The following is a 20,586-nucleotide window of genomic DNA, read 5'->3' on the forward strand; positions in this document are numbered from 1 at the left end:
ACAAAACAATTCTACTTAGTTGGCAACAGACCAAGCTGCCATCTTGAGTGTTCTGGCGATGGCATGGAGTCAGCTCACACAGAATCTTACGAGGGCTGATTTTCAGAGTCCAGAATGCCACCATTATACCAGAGAACCACATATGTGAAGCTCCATCTTCGTGTCACCTTGACTAGATTGAGAACTGGGAACACAGCTCCAGGTGTGCCTTAGAAGGTGTTTCCTCAAAGGTTTAACTGAGAAGGGAAGACCCATCCCAGCCAGGGCCAGTGCCTCCCCAGAAGTGGAGGTCCCAGCTGAATGAGAGAAGAATGTAAGCCGACTTCCAGCGCGAGCACACGTCTGTTTACACCCCCACTTCTTGTTTGATTTTCACTTCTTGCACTTCTCCTCTGTAGCATTCTCTCCCCTCCCGCCTTGTTTCATTTGTCTTCTGGTTTTCCCTCTTCCAGTTCCCTTTCCTTTAGCTCATTAATTTACAATGTCCACATTTAAGTCATACATTAACTTTATCCAATGCTCCACATTAGTTTTGCATCTTCTATCTTGTTTCTTACTGATGCACGGGTGGGCTGGCTCTAACTGCATTTCTGTCCCTTATATTGCTTGGTGTGGCTGTGGGGTTAAAGCAGTTTGCTTTCTCTGGCTTGACACTAGAGCATCATCATGTGCCCTCGGGAATAGGATGCTCCATAAAAACATCCCCAAATAAAATGGAGAAGAGATAGTCAACCCAACAGACATGTCATAGCAACAAAGAAACATTAGAGAGAGAGAGAGAGAGAGAGAGAGAGAGAGAGAGAGAGAGAGAAGATAACATGGCAACATGGTGTCTCCAAAAGATCATAACTCCCCAACTACCGAATTCAAAGGTGCTGAAGTGGGGATGATTAATGTTGGATGAAAATCTAAGTTTACTGGTAAAGAAAATGGTCAGTGCCCTCAAATAGGATTACAAACAAGCAGGGGAAAGAAAAAAGGAAGGGAGGGGGGAAGGAAGGAAAAAGGAAAAAAGGAAAGAAAGAAATTAATCTAGAACATAAAGAAAAACCCCAGCAACACCGAGGGAGAGTCTGTGAAGTATGAGTAAAGCACCAATATGTATAAAACAGGAACAAAGAAAACAAAGTCATAGGGGAATGCCAGGGCTGGAAGGCGGGAGTGGGGGGGGGGAGCACCCTCATAGAGGCAGGGGGAGGGGGGATGGGATAGGGTAGTTTCCGAAGGAGAGACCTGGAAAGGGGGTAACATTTGAAATGTAAATAAAGAAAATATCCAATAAAAGGAAAAAAAGAGGAAGAAAAGAAAGTCTGCAAAAAATATTAAGGGTTGGGAGGGCACTAAATGAACAGAACTTCTAAAAATTGAAAACTTTACGAACCAAATAAAAATGCAGTGGAAAACACCCATTGACTCAACCATGCAGAAGAAAGAAAACCAGGGATAGGTAATGACATCGATGAAGTACTACAGTCAAACAGTAACAAATCCAGAGGGAGAGAAGATGACCATATGTTGAAGAACTCTAAGAGAAGATCAACAGAGGAAACCTAATAATCCACAGAGCAGAAACTCAGACAAAGATGAAAGAATCTATCAACAAAACTGTAACTAGCAGTTCCCCAAGTCTATAGAAAGAAGTGGACATCTACTCACAAGAGACGTTGAGAACCCCCAAAGAAGCACGACAATAGAAAAACGTCTCCTTAATATATTTCAGCCAAGAGGTTAAAAATAAAATATTAAAATCTGTAAGGACAAAAAAAAAAAGCAACTCACCTATAAAAAAAATACATCAGAAAAACATGAGATTTCTTACTCTACCTCTAAAAACCAGAAATCATAAAATGTCATCATGTTTTAAATCTTTGAGTAAATCACTGCCAACTAAGGAGCTATCTCCAGCAGAGCTATCTATCAGTGAAAATTGATGCAGAAATGAGGACTGTTCAAGACAAGCACAAACTGAGACAGCTCACTGACCATCAAGCCAGCAGTGCAGAAAATACTTAGGGATACTGTGCAAAGAGAGAAAGAGGAGCCTGGTGGTAGTACACACCTTTAACCCCAGCACTCGGAGGCAGAGACAGGTGGACCCAAGTTCACAGCCAGCCTGGTCTACAGAGTGAGTTCCAGGACAGCTGGAGCTACTCTGTCTTGAAAAAACAACAAATGAGAGAGAAGGGGTGAGGAGGGCAGAGCATAGAAAGAGAAATTTAATAAGAGTGATGGGTTCAAAGGAGAACTAGGAAAGACTCTGCAGAACCCAACACAGTAAGCCAGGAATCCCTAATACTAATTGAGGAGGGAAGGAGGGAAGGAGGGAGGGAGGGAGGGAGGGAGGGAGGAAGGGAGGGAGGGAGAGAGAGAGAGACAGAGACAGAGACAGAGACAGACAGAGAGAGACAGAGACAGAGACAGAGAGAGACTGAGACAAAATACATAAACCTAATCAAGACCACTATAATAAAAATTTTGAAACAATCAAGAGTTAGTCTGAAGACACGAGATGGTGGAAAGACCTCTCATGCTTATGGGTGGCAGAATTAATATAAAAACAATTACTAAGAAATAGTCTATGTATTCAATGCAACCTCTATCAAAAATCCAATGACACTCTTCATAGAACCACAAAAGAACAATTTTAAAACTCATATGGAAACACAAGACACTCTTAATAACCAAATCAATCCTTAAGAGAAGGAGCAGTGCTGGAGGCCTTACAGTATCTTACCTCAAACTACACTACAGAGCCATAGTAACCAAAATGGGTACTGGCCCAAAAGCCAACAAACCGACTAACAAAATGGAATACAGGTCCCAGAAGTAAACTCACACATCTATAGCTGCCCAAACTTTGACCTTAGACTGAAATCATTAGACACAAGTAAAACACCTTGAGATAGGCAAAGAGCTTGAACATACATTTCTCTAGAGAAAGCATACCAGTCACCGTAAGAAATTTGTTCAACCTCTGTACTCGTCTGGGGAACACAAAACTATATGATTCTACTTGTAACTTGTAAGGGTGGCTATTACAAAGCAAACTACAGCAACAGAGCAGGCAGTGGTAAGTAAGGATAGGCAGAAATGAGGACAATTGTACCATGTTGGTGGGGATAGAAAGGAGCACCTCCACACTGAAAAGGAGTCAGCTGCACCCCAGAAATCTAATGTGGATGCAAGAGGACCCTGTAAGTCCACATCTAGAGCATATGCAGAACTGACAATGGAACTCAAACAGTTATTTGTGCTGTGTTCACAACAACAGGATTCAAAACAACCAGGAATCCAAAAGGCTATCGAGGAAAGCACAGGCAAGACAATAAACACAAACAGTCAAAGAACAAGCAAGGCGTTAAACACAATTATGTGAACACTCCCATGATCACTGTTTCTAAGGGCTCATTAGGATGACCAAAATATCTGAGCCTACTTCCCTGTCCTAGCCCAAGGTCATTTTCATGTCTGAAGCCTACTTCCTTGTTCTAGTCTAAAATTTAGATTCCTGCTTGTTCCTTGACTATTTGCAACTATTGTATTGCTAGACCCTCAACCTAGAACTGACCTTAATACATGCATGTAATCAAAATGGTATAAAAGCAAAAAGGAGGAGGGGGGAGGGGATAAGGGGATCTAGGGAGGGGAAATGGGAAAGGGGGATGACATCTCAAATGTAAATAAATAAAATAGCCAATAGAAAAAAAGAGAGATGTGCTGTAAAAGCAAAGGATTGTCTATTAAATATTGTTGAATATAAAAAAATGAATATCTATATATCCTTATTTGTTTATTTTTTAAAAATCAAAACATGACAAAATAAATTATATTAAGATAAAAAGAAAAGAAAGCACAGGTGAGCAAAAGGCTGTTATTCTGCACACAATAGAATACTATTCCGGCTTTAAAAGGGAAGGCAGTTGTGACACATGCTACATCATAAAGGCATCAGACCATGCTAAGTGACAAAGGTAGTCATCACAAAACCACAGCTACTTGATGATTCCACTTGTGCAAGGTACATACAAGAGAAGATTCAGTCAGAAAGGTCAATGGTGGTTTCCAGGGGTAGGGGAAGAGGGACCTGGGGGCAGCGGTTTAACAAATGTGGAGTTCTAGTGTGACAAGATGAAGAAGACCTGTGGAAAAGGATGAAGGTTCTATGTAACGAGAATGGACTTGCTCCCACGCCACTGGACACTCGAGACAAGCAAAAGGCTCTGGTATATTTTAACCTGGTTTTAAAAAGAAAACAGGGCAGACATATTTTTAACTACCCACTTTCCCCAGTGACCTCAAAATACCCACTCCAGTACATGGGTATCTTCTGCCTCTGGAAGAGTTGTTTGTGTTTCCTGAGCTCAAGAGTCCCCATTTCTCTTGTAAAAAGTCAGCAAGTCCACATTCTGCCAGTGTTAGTGGCTCCCTCGTGGAGCAAACGATCTTGCTGTCAAAATTATTCCAACAGTGGACAGTCTGTTCAAAATACCATTAATAAAATATAGCAAGATTATGTTTCCGTGAGTCAGAAAGATTAAAGTTGGCACACTCAACAAAGAAAACAGATTACTACCTCATTTCACTGAGACCCAGGAGGGGTCCCTTTCATTACAGGGCACCTGTACAGTGACTACAGCGCCGAGCTGGCAGAACCACTTTTATTACCTGGTTTTGAGTGCCTAAAATAAAAGAGAACATTTCAATAACTGCCCAATTCTTGGCTTAAAAAAAATGCCGAGCACTGCAGACAATATTCTAAAACGTTTATTGCTAATGGCTTTTTGCAAATCATGCCATATTCACGTGATGTTACAGTGGCCAACAGGAACACTTCTACTCCCCCCTCCGGGCAGAAGAGGAAGGCCCAGAGAGTTTTGTAAGTGCTTATTTACACACTGATGATTTGTGGGTCACTTTTAAAAGACAAGACAAGCTATATGTTTAAAAACAACAATAATTATTATTATCATCATCACACTTTAAGGTTATTCCTATGGGAGTTTTAGTCACTGCTCAGGAGGCTGGTGAAATGCCCATGAGTGAGACCATCCATGGTCATAGCCTCCCTGTTCCACCATCTCGTTTTCCAAGCAGCAGTTTATTACCCAAGAACTCTGCTGAGGAAAGGGGAAAGATGGTGAGTTTGAGGCCTAGTGTCTATTTGCTGAGCTCAACTTTCAGAGTTCACTTTCTATCTGCATACATTTACAAACTAAAACAAAGGAAGGGAGGAAGAGAGGGAGACAGAGAAAGAGGGAGAGAGGGAGGGAGGGAAGGAGGGAGGGAGGGAGGGAGGGAGGAAGGAAGGAAGGAAGGAAGGAAGGAAGGAAGGGAGGGAGGGAGGGAGGGAGGGAGGGAGGTATCCTCATTCTCCTTGATTAGGGAAGTTTTTAAATAGGAAAGTGTGAACCCGATTTGACAAACACAAAGTACAAAGCTGCTAAGCTGATTATGTCAAATTGAAACATGGGATGATTTCAGAGAATGAAAGGGGAAAAAAGGAGAAACAACCTTTGAAAATATTAGCCTTTAATATATATATATATATATATATATATATATATATATATATATATATATATATATGAGAATGAGGAAGAAGGAGACATATAGCCTTTAAAAACAAAATTATATTTGTAAAGGTTCTGTATTGAGTCAGAAAGTACTTCTGTTAGTGACTAAGGCATGAGACAGAGTTTAGTTTATACACAAGGAAGTGGTTCTGTATTTTCTTTTCTGTAATGAGCATACCATGCAAAGTGCTTTCAGTTACTCTGTCATTCATTAACCTGAATTATCCTCTGTGCATGACGACCAAGAACTAAAGTCCAATTCACCTAGAAATGCCAGCTTCTTGTTAGCTTATCTTTCAGAAAGAATTAAGTGAAACCTGGGTAGAAAAAGAAAGGGAATGTCCTGAGGAGAGCTGGGAGGCAGCAGGGGTCGAGGTAGCTGCCCCTCCCTGAAGCCTGGCAGCAAGAAGAACCAGACGCCACAGCTTCCTCAACCTTACCTATTTTATTAAATGCTTCTTGTAGCTCTTCAAGCTCCTCCCGAGAAATGGTGGTGGTACTGTTTTCCATCTTTAAACTGGAAAGGCTCTTCAGGTCTTTATATCTAGAAAGAACATATTAACAAAAGGAATATTAGCTCCCGTGAAATATTTGGTAATGTGTGTAAGGCACACAGAAAGCACAGTCTCTGCAAGAAGTCATCTAGACGGTCTGGCTGACAAGGAACAAACAGTAGGTCACCTGGTAACACATCCAGATCAGTCAGGAAGCAGGAAGAGACTCAGCATGGGGCAGGGGGAGGATTGGTGTCCACACCCTGTGCTTCTATAGGACGTCTATATGATTTTCATTTTTATTTGAGCTGACTATTTCAGTTTAGGGGAAGCATAGCACTTGCACATATAAAGGACAAAGTAAGTAAACTTAATGATATGCACAATAGCCACAAAAATTAGCATCTGCTCATGTAGAGATGAATTTATGCCTGGAATGTTCACCTTCAAAATAATCCAACCATAGTCACATTCTTCTCCTTTCCCTGTGAAAGTTTACTCCAGATTAGTGGAGCCCTTTTCAGAACAGAGAAGGCACACTAAAAAGGGGGTGGGGGAAATAAAAAATTTGGCTATAAGTAAAAAGTGAACTAAGTATTTAAGAGCATTAGCTGTTCTTACAGTGTGGCTCTAGGTTCAATTCTCAGCAACCACACCAAGTGGCTCACATCTGCCTGTAACTACAGTTCCAGGGGCTCTAACACCCCCTACTGGTCTCTGCAAGTACTGCACACATATGGTTCACATACAAACAAGTAGGGGCACTCATATAAATGAAAATGAAAAAAATGTTGTTGCTTGTATAAAATACACACAGAAATTTTAAATTACACTCATCTTACTGTTCAGAAATACTACCTAATATCTTTATATTTTCTCAGACCCACTTTTTAAACACAGGTACCCCTGGGTGAGGGGTTAAATGTGCTCGTATTTAGTATTAATGCATTATTAGTACGCTTTCATGTTACTTATCAATAAAACATTTAATGGCCACATATTACTATCTCATAATTTACCTTGTGAATTCCTCGCTGCAGGGTATTTACATGGTTTCCAATTCTAATGCACACACAATGCTTCAAAAACCATCTTTGTTCCTATCCATGTTTGTTTCTGTATGATAAAAAACCTAAACATGTATGTTACTTATATGTTTAAGACTTCTGATGTCTAACAGCTCAACCTTTTTGTTTTGTTTTGGAGACAAGGTCTTACTACATAGTCCAGGCTAGCCTGGAAGTCAATATAATCCTGCTCCCTCTTCCTAACTGTTGAGATTATAGGCACACACTGCCACACCCAGCTCAACTCCTATTCTTAGGTGACTTAGTGATTTTTATATTTAGCATAGAAGATGAATACAAATTATCTCATGTATATCTAGTGATACAAGACAGTTAATATGTACTACAGAATATTAGCAAATACTTGTGTCCTATAGGAGAACAGGGACTGAAGCTAAGTGAGAAACCCATTTTCAAATGCTTTTATATTTATATATAATTTCATGTATATGAGCTCCAACTTCCCCAAATATCACAAAGTCACACCAATTATCAAAATCATTTATTCACTTAAATTATCACGGCAATTTAATATATCAAATCGTATGAAACAGTCAAAGAGTGATGTGATCTGAGCACAGAGCCTGCCTCAGCTGCACATGCACTAAACTGGAGTGATCTGCATCTTTGATGTTCTCTCAAAATGATAGATCTCTACGGTTTACATTTTTTTCTAGAGATTAGTCCTAATTTAATACAATTAAATAGGTTTTTAAAATAGTATATTGCCCACTATTTAACCTTGCACTTTTTTGTTTTGTTTTTTACAAATACTAAAAGTGGCTTAAATTTATCAGTGGAAACGACAATGGTCCAACTGAGTCAGCCTATTGACTCAGTTCCTTACATCCTACTGTTAAGCATTTATTTTATTAAGTTCCCACTTTTAGAAGCTTTTCTACAGTTACAACTTTTTTTTTTTTTTTTTTTTTGGAGACAGTGTTTCTCTGTGTATCCCTAGCTTGTCCTAAATAATTCATTATGTATACCAGGCCTTGAACGCAGAAATCCATTCACAAGCCTCTGCCTCCTGAGTGCTAGGATTAAAGGTGTGTCTATACCTGACAGTTATGACTCTTGATAGGTACAACTATTTTGTGTTGACATTAATTAGCAGGATATCTTGCATAACTTCCAGTGGTAAATCAATACAGTCTTGGTCATCCTGCATGTCTTATTCAAAATGATCTCTACCACTTGCCTAGAGTTTTAAAGTCTGCAAATTAACTATACTGATGACTTTGCATTGGAAATGGTAAATATAAAGCTGGGGCTCAGCCATACCTATTTAATTATATGTAATTTGTTAATTATATATAATAATTTTATTTGCCCACAATCAAGCAAAATATTAGCATGTAACATATTAGAAATCATTTTACCCATAAGTGATTCTTATTTTTTTTTTGCCTTTATATCTAATAAGTATAAAAGATGTTGCTTTACGTCTTTCAGTATTTCAATGAAACAAACAGAGAGATCTTTAAGATATACATCTGAAGTGTGACAAGCTAAGGTAGGGTCAGGTTGATCTCAAACTCAAAAATCCCTCTGCTTCTGCCCTGCGATTGCAGTTGTTTGTGTCCACAACTACCTAAAAATACAATCTCTTGTATGTGCCTTTATGCACATACAAGCATTTGCTCATATATATATATAGGTTTGTGTGTTGTGTGTGCAATTATGTGTGCTTTTGCATGTGGAGGCCAGAGGTCAATATGATATGACATCCTACTCACTCTCCATGTTAGTTCTGAGACAAGGCCTCTCCCTGAACCTAGAACTCACTCATTCAGCTATCCTGATTGAGAGCAATACCCAAGGACCTGTCTATCTCTGAGCCTCCAGTGTTAGGATTCCAGATGCTCATCCCGAGACCCAGCTTTTTATGTGGCTGTTGGGATCAGAACTCAGGTCCATACACTTGCACGGAAAGCACTTTACCAACACAGCCTTCTCCAGGGTCAGAGATGGCTCAAAGGGTAAGCTCTAATTCAGTCCATGGAAGGCACACTAGTAAAAACCTGATGTGCTTCTACGGTAAGAAAGGAGAAAGGAGGCTGAGACACAAAGATCTCACTAGAAACTCTTTTTTTTTTTTTTTTTTTTTTTTTTTTTTTTTTTTTTTTTTGGTTTTTCGAGACAGGGTTTCTCTGTGTAGTCCTAGCTGTCCTGGAACTCTCTCTGTAGACCAGGCTGGCCTCGAACTCAGAAATCCACCTGCCTCTGCCTCCCAAGTGCTGGGATTAAAGGTGTGTGCCACCACCGCCTGGCTCACTAGAAACTCTTGACCTGGTTAGCTGAACAGCAGAAACAAAAGACCTTGCTTCAACAAGATGGAAGGCAAGAATCTCAACTCTCAAAAGCTGCCCTCTGGCTCCACATGCACACAATCTCACATGTGCACTGCCATACACGTACATACGTATGTATGTACATACATATGCATGCATGTGTGCACGCAAACACGCACATATGTAAACAATAATTAATGGAAAAAGGAAGCCATGAATTTGAAAGAGATCAAGAAAGGGTGTATGGTAGACTTTGTATACAAAAAAGGGAAGAGGGACATGATATAATTACAATCTCAAAAACAAAAGAAATATTTTTTAAAAAAAAATTACAAAGACTTAGAACTACACACTAAACACTGACAGTAAAGCATCAGAAGGCAAGCTATTCTTCAGGGCAATTAACCTGGTTTCTCTGGAACCCAGTCAATGTAAAAATGATATGATCGGCAAGATCTAATGGGCTTCGCTGAACAGTTTGAGGGGAAAGGGCATTAGAAATAGCCCCAAATTGCCCTGAAACCAAAATTGTGTGCCTTCTACCAACCCTAAAGCTCCAACTGTCAGAGACCAACACTGCTTCCTCTGATGCGTGATCACTTCCTGAGTTCCTAGACCCTTTATCTTTCCTCCACCTGCCTCAAACTGTCCTCTGACTCAGCTTGGCCAGACTTCCCCTCATCCACTCCCCAAAATTCCCCTTTCCCCGACTCCTCCACCCACAGTAACAGCACAATGGCAAATATTTACAAAGAGGAGCTTCCTCACACAAGTTAATCTACTGACAAGTGAGTTTGAGGCCCACAGAGATTGTCTAGCCTCCACTGAGATTATAAAGGCCATCCCCACTTCCTTTTGGCTCTCTCCTTCCTGGTGTGGATGCACTGTGACCAGTCACCTCCTGCTCTGTCGCCATGACTCCCTACTATGAAGAATTGTATCTCCTACACTGTAATCCAGAACACAGCCTTCCTTCCTTACCTTGTTTCGTCAGCTATTTTTTAACAGCAACGAGAGAAGTAGCTAAGACCGTAACATTCCTGTTTGACCCGTAGATAGTCAGCAGATATTTAGTAGCTCACTAGGTGAATCCCATCTGTCTCTCAAAAAATCGAAGTGGAGAAGGGAAGCTGCTAAAGGATGCATACAGAACACCACTTACTGTAAATCATACACATGCAATACTAACACTGTCAGTGCTGCTTGTGATACCATATGCATGCAATAAAGCTTAGCATGTGAGAACTACAAACAAGTTCAGCAGAGCAGCTATCGGAGAGGGAGGCTGGCGACAAAGCGTGAGGTAAGACTGGCTGGGCCTATCACTCTTTTTAAAAAGGTATGTTTTAAGGATTTATGGCAAAAAGTTTAATGTGTATTCAGTGTGGGTTAGGGTCTGGTACACAGACATACTCACACTGTGCCTGTACGTTCCCAGGCTTTGAAAAATAATTCATAATGTTAAAAAATTTCTTATACAGAAAAAAAAAAAGATACTTTTTAAACCAGTCATGAACTATTAATTAAAGAAATGGATTAGGCTGGGCAGAGGCCTCAATTAGTAAAATACTTGGAGACCTGAGTTCAGTTCCCAGAACTAATGGTAGAAGAAGAGAACCAACTCTTCAAAAATGCCCTTTGACCTGATTTCCAAGGGGGAGGGGGGAAGGGTGGGTGCACGCACCCATACACACACACACACACACACACACACTCTCTCTCTCTCTCTCTCTCTCTCTCTCTCTCTCTCTCTCTCTCATTAATTAATTAAAAAGAAGTCTGATGGCACCTGAAGAATTACATTTGAAGTCCTCAGTCCCCCACACGTGCATGCACACATGGGCACCAACACACATACAAATATGCACACATGCAAAGGAAGAAGTAGACCACAGTGCAGCAGAGTGCTATGTGGGGAGTCTTAGTGTTCAAGAGGCTCTGGGTTCCAGTCCTACAGGGAAAGGAAATGGAGGCGGTGGGATGAGAAGGATGGGAGGGCAGAGGGCGGGGCAGATGGAAAATAATCAACAAAATATGAAGAGGCCCTCTCAATCATCTCTTTTTGAACAGGGGACATTTCCAAGGCTCTAGAAAACTGCAAGTACTTCAATCTTCAGCAATTCCAAGTTACTATTACGACAGAATTACTGAAATATTATATTCCACTTAGTCTTCTGTTGCCTTTAAGGTCCTGGATATACAGAAGACAAGATCAGCGAGAAATCCAGGGTCCCCTCTGTCCTTGGAAAGAATAAACCCAGGAAGAGGTTTACCTAGGTTGTGTGTTCGGGGTCTGGTTTGGGGTTGGCAGGACAAGGCACAGATGGAGACGACAGGGAAAGAATAAGAGATTACCCTGAAGGGAAGGAAGAAAAACTGGTAGATACCAGCCAGGAACAAGAGAACCTCCACTAAAAAGCCTGCAGGCTATGCCAAGGGACTTGTGAAGGCAGCACAGCTTCCTGAGCCTCTTGTCCTGCCAGAGACCCCAGGATAAAGGTAACTGAAGGCAGATTCCACGCGCCTGGAATAGGTCTGACAGCAATGGTGAGATGAAGAAGACAAAGCTACCCTAAGAATGTAAGAAACGGGCTGTTTAGCCCTTCCGGGCGTCTATGGAAAAGACCTTGAGAAAAGTCTAGAGTCAGAGTCCACCGACCCTCTCAGTATTGCTGGTCAGAGCAGTCCTGCTGGCTCTATGCACTCTCCCGCACTTCTTATCGCCCGCCACAGCCCTTCCCTCTTCCTGCTAGTTCCTATTTTCAGCTTCCCATTACTAGCTGAAGGATCTCCTTGTCAAAACCACAAGCAGCTAAGAAAGGAAGTGCAACTGAAGAGCGTCCTTCCTGGTGTGAGACAAACCTGGAGAGTGTTTTCTCCCCAGTTTCCTACTGAACCGCACTTCGCAGGGTCTCCCCACAATCACAGCCTCTTTTAGTCGGGTTAACTGGAATGTATACTAACCCTTGAATAGAAGTGGGAACTGGGATATTGTTTACTTGGTTAAATACCAGTTTCTTGTGCTACATACCAGCACAACTGTCCCTTGGACGGAGACACTGGGTATTTAAAAGACTCAAAATGTCCCTGAGAACCCTTCAGCTCTGAAAGAGCTGAGGTTGGCTTTTTCTTTTGTTCTATAAGCGGCAGCTAAAGAAACTTTTCTTTTAAAGGTGATTTGACTGTCAATAGCCTGGATCTGTCTAGCGGCAAACTATTTTAAAGGATATTATTTTGCTTGTTTGAGAATTGCCTCGGTGCATGGATTAACACTAGGGACCTTGAGAACACCACTTTGACATCATTGTGAAGAACTGCCACTAGGGTGAGTGACACCTGGGCTCAAATTGACTTTCGTACACATCTCCTAAATGGAAGCCTGGCAGTCTTCTGCAAAACAAATAAAAAAAAAAAATCATCTCAAATTTGCTTCATATTGGGCCTTCTCCCCTCCTGTCTTGATGTTTCTATCATGCCGGCCACTACCACCATTCATGTCCGTCCCTGCACCCTCCCTGTTTAACACCTCTGCAGAGGTACAAGACAGACACACTACCTGTGCTTTCTTTAGTCAGTTATTCACATCTTGTGTGTTGTTCAGTTCACACATTCATCCATTCCTGGACATAGGGTGCATGTAATATGTTGCATGTAATGACCTCACTTTGTTCTTTTACGTTCACCTCACCTTCCTAAGCTCGCTGCTCGCTCCGCACAGTGAAGGGGGCCAGTCTTACTTGTCTCCCCAGTAGCTGGAATGGAATGGGCTGTACTCTTGGAACTGTTTAGTAAAGTTCTTCATCAGCCTCCGTCACGCTAACCCCCTTCTTCTGACCAAATAGCTCCCCCTTTCTACTTTCTTATCCTTTTCATAGTAATCTATATTTCGTAAGAGAGAAATAGTTTTTTGTTGCTGTTTTTCCGAGTTTGGCTTATTTAGCTTAACGTGATGACAATTTGCAGTTCCATATATATTTTTCCTACAAATGGTGGCGTTTTCCTCTTAGTTGCTGCTAGAAAAAAAAAAACAAAAACAACCACGGGGTTGTGGGGGGGGATAAGAAGCATTTTCTATGAGCTTCAGGACTCCTGGCTTCTCCTGTGGCCCCCATCTACTGATGACGAAAAAACAATTAACAGACCTGTTTGTACCAAGCAGTTGATTGTAAATAAAACAAGACAAAGACAAAAAAAAAAAAAGCAAAGCTTATTGTGTCGAAAACTTTCAAAACTTGAAATGATTGTACTGGGAAGGTATGGGTGAGGGTGCTTCTCAAGGGAAGGCTGAACACACCAGGCCCGGAAAGCAAGTCCTGAGCAGCCGGGGAGGCCTGCAGCAGGACTGTGTTGTGGAACTGCAGAGCTGTGGGGCTGTCCTCAATGCACATGCGCATTACAGTCTGATTCCTTAGACGTGAGGCCCTTGGCCACGAGCCCCATTCCCACAGCCAAGGATAGCAAGGAGATAAGACCTGCAGTTCCAGAGGTCTCTGCACAGGTTTATTTGCCTTCTATGAAATCCTTCTGCTTGTACAAAGCATCGGCATTTTAAATTTGACTCATGCACACATAGGCACCCCATCCTAAACGTGTTGTTATCAGTGCTTAGGATCTAGCCAAGAACATCTTTTTTTTTTTTTTTTTCTTACTCTTTTAACAACGAACACTCACGAGTGCTCACCACAAACCAAGGCCTCTCCTATGGACTACACATACAATGTCTCACAGCAACTATCTGATTGGCAGCATTCCACTTCTGACTTTACAGTTAAGGAAACTAAGGCCAAAGCATATACAGTAAGTAGAAAAGCTGAACTCGCTCCAAGGACAGTGACAAGTCCAAACCCAACTACCTATTATCTTTTATAAATTTATGTAATTTTTAAAATTATGAGTGCTCTGTCTGCATGTACTCTTGCATGTCAGAAGGAAGCACCAGATCCCTTTATAGACAGTCATGAGCCACCATGTGGTTGCTGGGAATTGAACTCAGGACCCCTGGAAGAACAGCCAGTATTTTTAATTGCTGAGCCATTTCACTAGCATCTATTTATTACCTTCTTCTTCTTTAATTAATTAATTAATTTACATCCTGATCTCGGCTTGCCCTTCCTCCTATCCTCCCCATTCTTCCCACTCTCCCCCACCTCCACTTCTCCCCTTCTTTCTCCTCAGAAAAGGGCAGGCCTCCCATGGATATGAACTCAGTGTCTTGGAATATCAAATTTCAGTAGAACTGGGAGCATCTTCTCCTATTGTGGCTAGACAAGGCAACCCAGTTAGGGGAAAGGGACCAAAAGCAGGCAACAGAATCAGAGACAGCCTCTGTTCCTGCTGTCAGGAGTGCTACTTGCAGACTGAGCTGCACAGTTGTTACATATATGCAGAGGGCCTATGCATGTTACATATATGCAGTCCCATGCATGTTCTCTGATTGGCAGTTCAGTCTCTGTGGGTCCCTATGTGCCCAGGTAGGTGATTCTGTAGGTTTCCTTGACCCCTCTGGCTTCTTTAATCTTCCTTCCTCTCTCCCACAGAATTTCCCAAGCTCCATCTAACGTGTGGCTGTGGGTCTCTGCATCTGTTTCCATCAGTTGCTGGGTGAAACCTTTCTGATGACAGTTATGCTAGGCTTCTGTCTGCAAGTATAGCAGAGTGTCAATGAGTGTGTCATGGTGTGCTCTCTCTCATGGCATGGGTCTCAAGCTGGGCCAGTCATTGGTTGGCCTCTCCCTCAATTTCCGCTCCATCTTTACCCCTGTACATCCTGTTGGTAGGACAAATTGTAGGTTGAAGGTTCTGTGGCTGGGTTAGTGTCCCAATCCCTCCATTAAAAGTCTTGCCTGGTTACAGGAGATGGCCAGTTCAGGTTCCATATCCCCCACTCTTAGGAGTCTTAGCTGGGGTCACCCTAATATATTCCTGGGAGTTTCCCGTCCTAGGTCTCTAGCTCTTCCCAGAGATGCCCCCACCCCACTGATTCCAGTTCTCTCTCCCATACTCTCTCCCTCCATCTTCTCCCCACTAGATCCCTCCTGCTCCCCTCACCCCACCCCCTGGACTCCATTTTCCAGCCCACAGTTCCACTTACCACTTTCTTAACAGAGGTAGATACCTCCTTCCACACCTACAGCTCAGCAAGCTCCCCGTGATCTTTTCCTGTTCAAAGCTGGCCTAGAACCTAACCGCGCAGTGCAGACCTATTAGACCCAAGTGTGCACACTGTGTGATCGTTCCCGAAACTGAGAAAATTGATGGAAAGATTTAACTAAGCTTCGGGAAATGATGCGAATTATTTTACACTTTCCTGATCTCTGAAAAGTACTTTGCTCCTGTTTTATGTATTGTGTAGTCACAGGAAATTATACACTTTGGAGGTGAGTGCCCAGATTGTAATTGCCTATAAATGCCAAATGCCTCAGAATGAATGCTTGAGTACCACACCAAATAGCTGTCAGGCCACAGGAAACAGTGATTGGTGACTCATGATTCCTATATGAACCCTCAGAAATAACCAAGGTATTACTTCCTGGCTTAGAATCCTTTCCCTAGTTCTAGCACATAATTCACTACACTCAAAGGAATGCATATGGGCCTCTAGTGTAACTGGTGCCCAAGTGCACAGATCTCCTCCCCCAGGTCGCCATGTCAGGGCATAAACTCTAACCTTCTGAATGCACTTGGCTCCAAAGCAAAGCTTTTCACTTTTCACATCTAAAAAATGTTTTCAGGTGAGTTCCTGATGTGATATTTTTGCCACACATAGAATTCGACTCTAATTGCCCCTATTAAAAAGCAAAGGAAGAAATTTTCATGTAGCATATGCATATATTTTTTTTCGAAGATTCATTAAAAAAAAAAAACACATAAAATCCCAAGTTTCTAGGGATAAGAAAAATAAGGATTTTATATAAATATAATAAATTTCATACATAGAATCAATTACAAAGACTTGTCATAATAAAATTAGCAATTCTCAAACTATTATCACTTTTCCTAAAAGGTATAATAAATTACCATATTTTGACATTTTTTTAAGAAGCATCGTGCCTCTAGTGAAGGATTTTACCAAACATCAGGCTAGAGTTTTCTTACTGATGAAAGACTGATTCTCTATGCACAAGCAGGGACTTGCCCACATACTATGAAACAACCATCTTGTTTGCTACTCATTATTAAAGAAAGCAGTACTCACTAACAACTCTGGAAGTTTCTCCACTCTAGGATCTCAACAACAACAACAAGAACCACACTTTATACTTAACAAGTATTTTATACCTTCCAAAGTGGTTCCTACACATTATCTAATATTAGACATAGGTCGCCCAACAGAGAAATCAAGACATAATGTACTATTTACTCAGGTAATTCTGAGGAATTTCCCTATTAGCATCTTGATTGACGACTGACATGGGAGGGCCCAGCTCACTGTGGGCGGTACCAACCTTTGGCTGGTGGTGCTGGGTGCTATGCCAAAGCAAGCCAAGTCAGTAAGCATCCTCCAGGGCCTCTCCTTGAGTTCCCACCCTGGCTTCCCTCACTGATGGGCTTCGATGTGCAAGTGTAGGCCAACTACACCCTTTCCTTCCGAGTTGCTTTTTGTCATGGTGTTCATCACAGCAATAGGCAGTCTAAGACAGCGACCACTGTCACCATAGATTCATGTGCATTCTTTTAAATCTTAACAGTTTCTTCTGGCTTGTCTTCATTCGTCGTGAGTATTTTCATAGTATTCAAATCTTTTGTCTACCATTCTGCTGTGTGTGTGTTTTTTTTTTTTTTTTTTTTTTTTTAATTGCTCTCAGCCCTAATGGTGGTGAGCATCTACTCTTTCACCATGAAGTATGTTGTCAGACGCAGGCTTCCCATGGGTGCTCCATCAGACACAAGAAGCTCCTATCCTAGTTAGCTGGAAGGTTTGAAGGGTGTGTGTGTGTGTGTGTGTGTGTGTGTGTGTGTGTGTGTGTGTGTTACCATAATCACCAATGCATGTTAGACTTACAGTACTTTTACTGTGTCTCTAAAATGATTATACATTGTTAATATGTTGAATAGTTGCAATTACTGATTTAAAATGTTAGCAGTTTTACATTCCAGGAGTAAGCTGTTCTTGATTAGGATGCATTCGTTCCTCCTTGGCGTGATTACTGATAAGGCTGGGTTAAGCCTCTTCTGTCCTGTCTTCCGTTTCTCTCATTGGTTATATTCTCTCTTCTTTTTATCGTTTCTGGAATTACTCAAATATTTCTAATTCCAATTTATTTCTTTTGATTATTATACCAATTTTGTGGGCATTTTCAGTTTTACAACATACAATTTTTAAAAAAAAAAAAAAAAAAAACTTGTTACATGTTATCCTTTAGAGGTTTTTACTCCATGCTACAAAGAATATCAAAATGCCACAGTGGTAGGTAGGCAAGTTGGGCATCACCAGTCTGAAAACCTGAATCCAGAATGTTCCAACTGGTAAGGCTGGGAGGCTGCAAGAGAGAGCCTGCTTAGACAGCCCGGAAATCTGAAAAAACTACAAGTTCTGAAGCACATCTGATTTCAGATATTTCAGATAAGGAATACTCAATATATACATCCATTTCCCCAACTCTTGGCCTGGGTGCTATTATTATTATAAACTGCATAGCACATCTTATCATTTATCAAATGGAAAAACTTTTAATATGCTGCGTCCAATGAAAATAAACTTTAAAAGTAATAACCTTTAAAAATATTAATAACAATTGTATGTGGTCACCGACATAGCACCAAGTTCTTCATCCCTTTGTACAGACCTGTGTCTCCATAGCGTCTCATTCTGTTTGGAGCCTCATCTGTTTGAAGCCTTCCCTTATCATTACCTACACTATTAAAAGCTGGTTTTATATCCACATGGTTCATCCTTGTTTGTAATACGTCTTTGCTGGGCTTAGATCTGGGTTGACTGCTTGTCTCTCCATTGCTATCTTTTTTATTCTACAAATAACACCTCCTTTTCTCACTGGGTTAAGATCTTACTCTTATCAGTGGTTGTAAATGATTTCATTATAGCATGCTAATGTTATTTCATTAAAGTGTGCCTTAATATCATTTTTCTCTACTTCTTTTGCTGGGGCTCATTGAGTTTCCCAGATCTATGGGTCTATAGTTTTCAACCTGGTTTGTCTTCCAGCTCTTATCTCTGCAAGTATTTCTTGTCTTTTCTCCCCTCCTTTGAAGGGCGATCATGACATGCATGAGACCGTGTGAAACTATCCACATAGCTATTGACAGGGGGATCAGTAGTTCAAAGTCAGCTGTATAGTGCATTCAAGGGCAGACAAAGCTTAGGATACTGTCTCAATAAATAAAAATAAGTTTGACAGTAAGAGAATTTAAGACTCATGCTCAAGTGTTTAGTAATTGATAAGATATGTATTATTCCATCTGATTCTCAAATACCCCTGTAGGGAAAGCAGAATTAAAAATGAAATTTCATATATATGTGTGTATATATACATATAGATGTATATATACACACATATATGTTTGTATATATGATAGGAATAACTATTATACTACTAGTATTATACCACATAAACTACTATGTTTGTGAACCCCCTTGTTCCTGATTTGTACATAAGGAGACAGTGTCAGAGAGGCCAACTTACAGAGCAGATCAAGTGCTAGTAAGTGTCAAAGCTAGGACTACTGTCAGTGTGCTCGGGTCTTTGTCCTCTGTTCCTTTCAATAAACCACATGATTCTTGTGTGGCCAAGAGCGATGAAGTCATGCAGTGGGTTCTCAGGGGAAACAAGGAATCATCTTTCTACATGATATTCAAGAGCGAGATCTGAGCCTCTTTTGTGTAAACGGTAAAATGAGATGAGCTGGAACAAAGGGTTACAAAACAATTCCGTGCATGGCTCTTATACTTTATCAATTCTAATTTAAAATGAAGTTCTCCCTTTTTTTTTTTAAAGAACTAAGATACTGTTTTTTATTATATATGACAGGAATTGAGTATCGAATTGGGCAAAGTGGTTATTAGCTCATGGTCAGCAGCCATGACACCAAGGCAAGAGGATTCCAAGTTTCAGATGGTAAGTTCCAGGACAGATTTTTTTTTAAGTAGGGGATTATTATCACCAATAAGCCAAACACTGTCATGAGTGTAGACATTAGCCAGAAAAATACATAAAATACATGGCAGAGTTGGAGTGTTGCATGAACCAGTGTTAGCACAAGTACTGATTTTCATGGTAAGATCATGAAACACTAAAAAAGCTGAAAACATTTCCAAGTGATGAAAAGTTGGGTTGAAAAGTAAAGATAAATATAGATGCCTGTACCTCCCCTACAGCACTGATTCTTGTGTGTGTGTGTGTGTGTGTGTGTGTGCACATGTGTATACATTTATTTAAGCATGCACACATAGAGGTCAGAGATAACATTGAGTGCCTTTCTTGATCGGACTCCACTTGTTTGTTTTTGTTATTGTTTTGTTTTGAAGCAAGGTCTCTCATGGTACCCCGAGCTCTCAGATTTGGCTTTGCTGGCTAGCCAACAAACCCTAAGGATTCCTCTGCCTCTGCCTCCATAGCCTGAGCAGCCATGCCTGCCCTTTGAATCGATGCTGGAGACCAAAATCCAGGTCCTTGTGCAAAGGCAGCAAGTACTTTACCCAATGAACCATTCCCACAGCCCCTCTTCACCATTTTAAATGAACAAGCCAATCAGCAAGACTCTCTGCTGTAAGACGTTATCAGTAAGCAGACAGGGTCTGTAAGTGGCAGATATGCCCACATAATCACAGTAACAAGTCTATTGACTAATAATGTACAAGAGAATACCACAGGAAGGAAGATGAAGGGACAAATATTTCAAGCATGAGTTCTGATGATGATTTTTCTGAGTGGCCGTGGAGACAGGAGAGGCATCTACATTTCTGACTTGAGTGTAACCAACATTTCTAAGGTCTTGACTTGAAAAGCAAATCTTACTAGTATGTCACTTTATTTCTGAACTTACAGTTTCCTTTTAGACTGACTGTGCCTATTAACGTATCCTCTAGCAACTCCCACTTCTGGGAAGAAGTTTCCATAGAGACTTAAAATAATAAATTAAACAGGTTAAAAACCTCACCTCTTCTTCCCAGAGAAGACAATGAACAACAGCAATAAACACC

General features: G+C 41.0%; 1 protein-coding gene across 4 annotated transcripts in view; it reads right to left on the minus strand.

Annotated features, from left to right (window-relative positions):
• Positions 1-20,586, minus strand: part of Pls1 (plastin 1) — an 89,626-nt gene that overhangs the window by 35,099 nt on the left and 33,941 nt on the right. For all 4 annotated transcript variants that reach the window (XM_034484524.2, XM_034484521.2, XM_034484525.1 and 1 more), the window contains exon 2: positions 6,014-6,117. In XM_034484524.2, the coding sequence (XP_034340415.1) occupies positions 6,014-6,083 (70 nt within the window). In that variant the 5' untranslated portion in view covers positions 6,084-6,117. The remainder of the gene's footprint in view (positions 1-6,013; positions 6,118-20,586) is intronic.

This window comes from Arvicanthis niloticus, chromosome 21, assembly GCF_011762505.2.
Source record: "Arvicanthis niloticus isolate mArvNil1 chromosome 21, mArvNil1.pat.X, whole genome shotgun sequence".
In the NCBI taxonomy this organism is placed as follows: Eukaryota; Metazoa; Chordata; class Mammalia; order Rodentia; family Muridae; genus Arvicanthis; species Arvicanthis niloticus.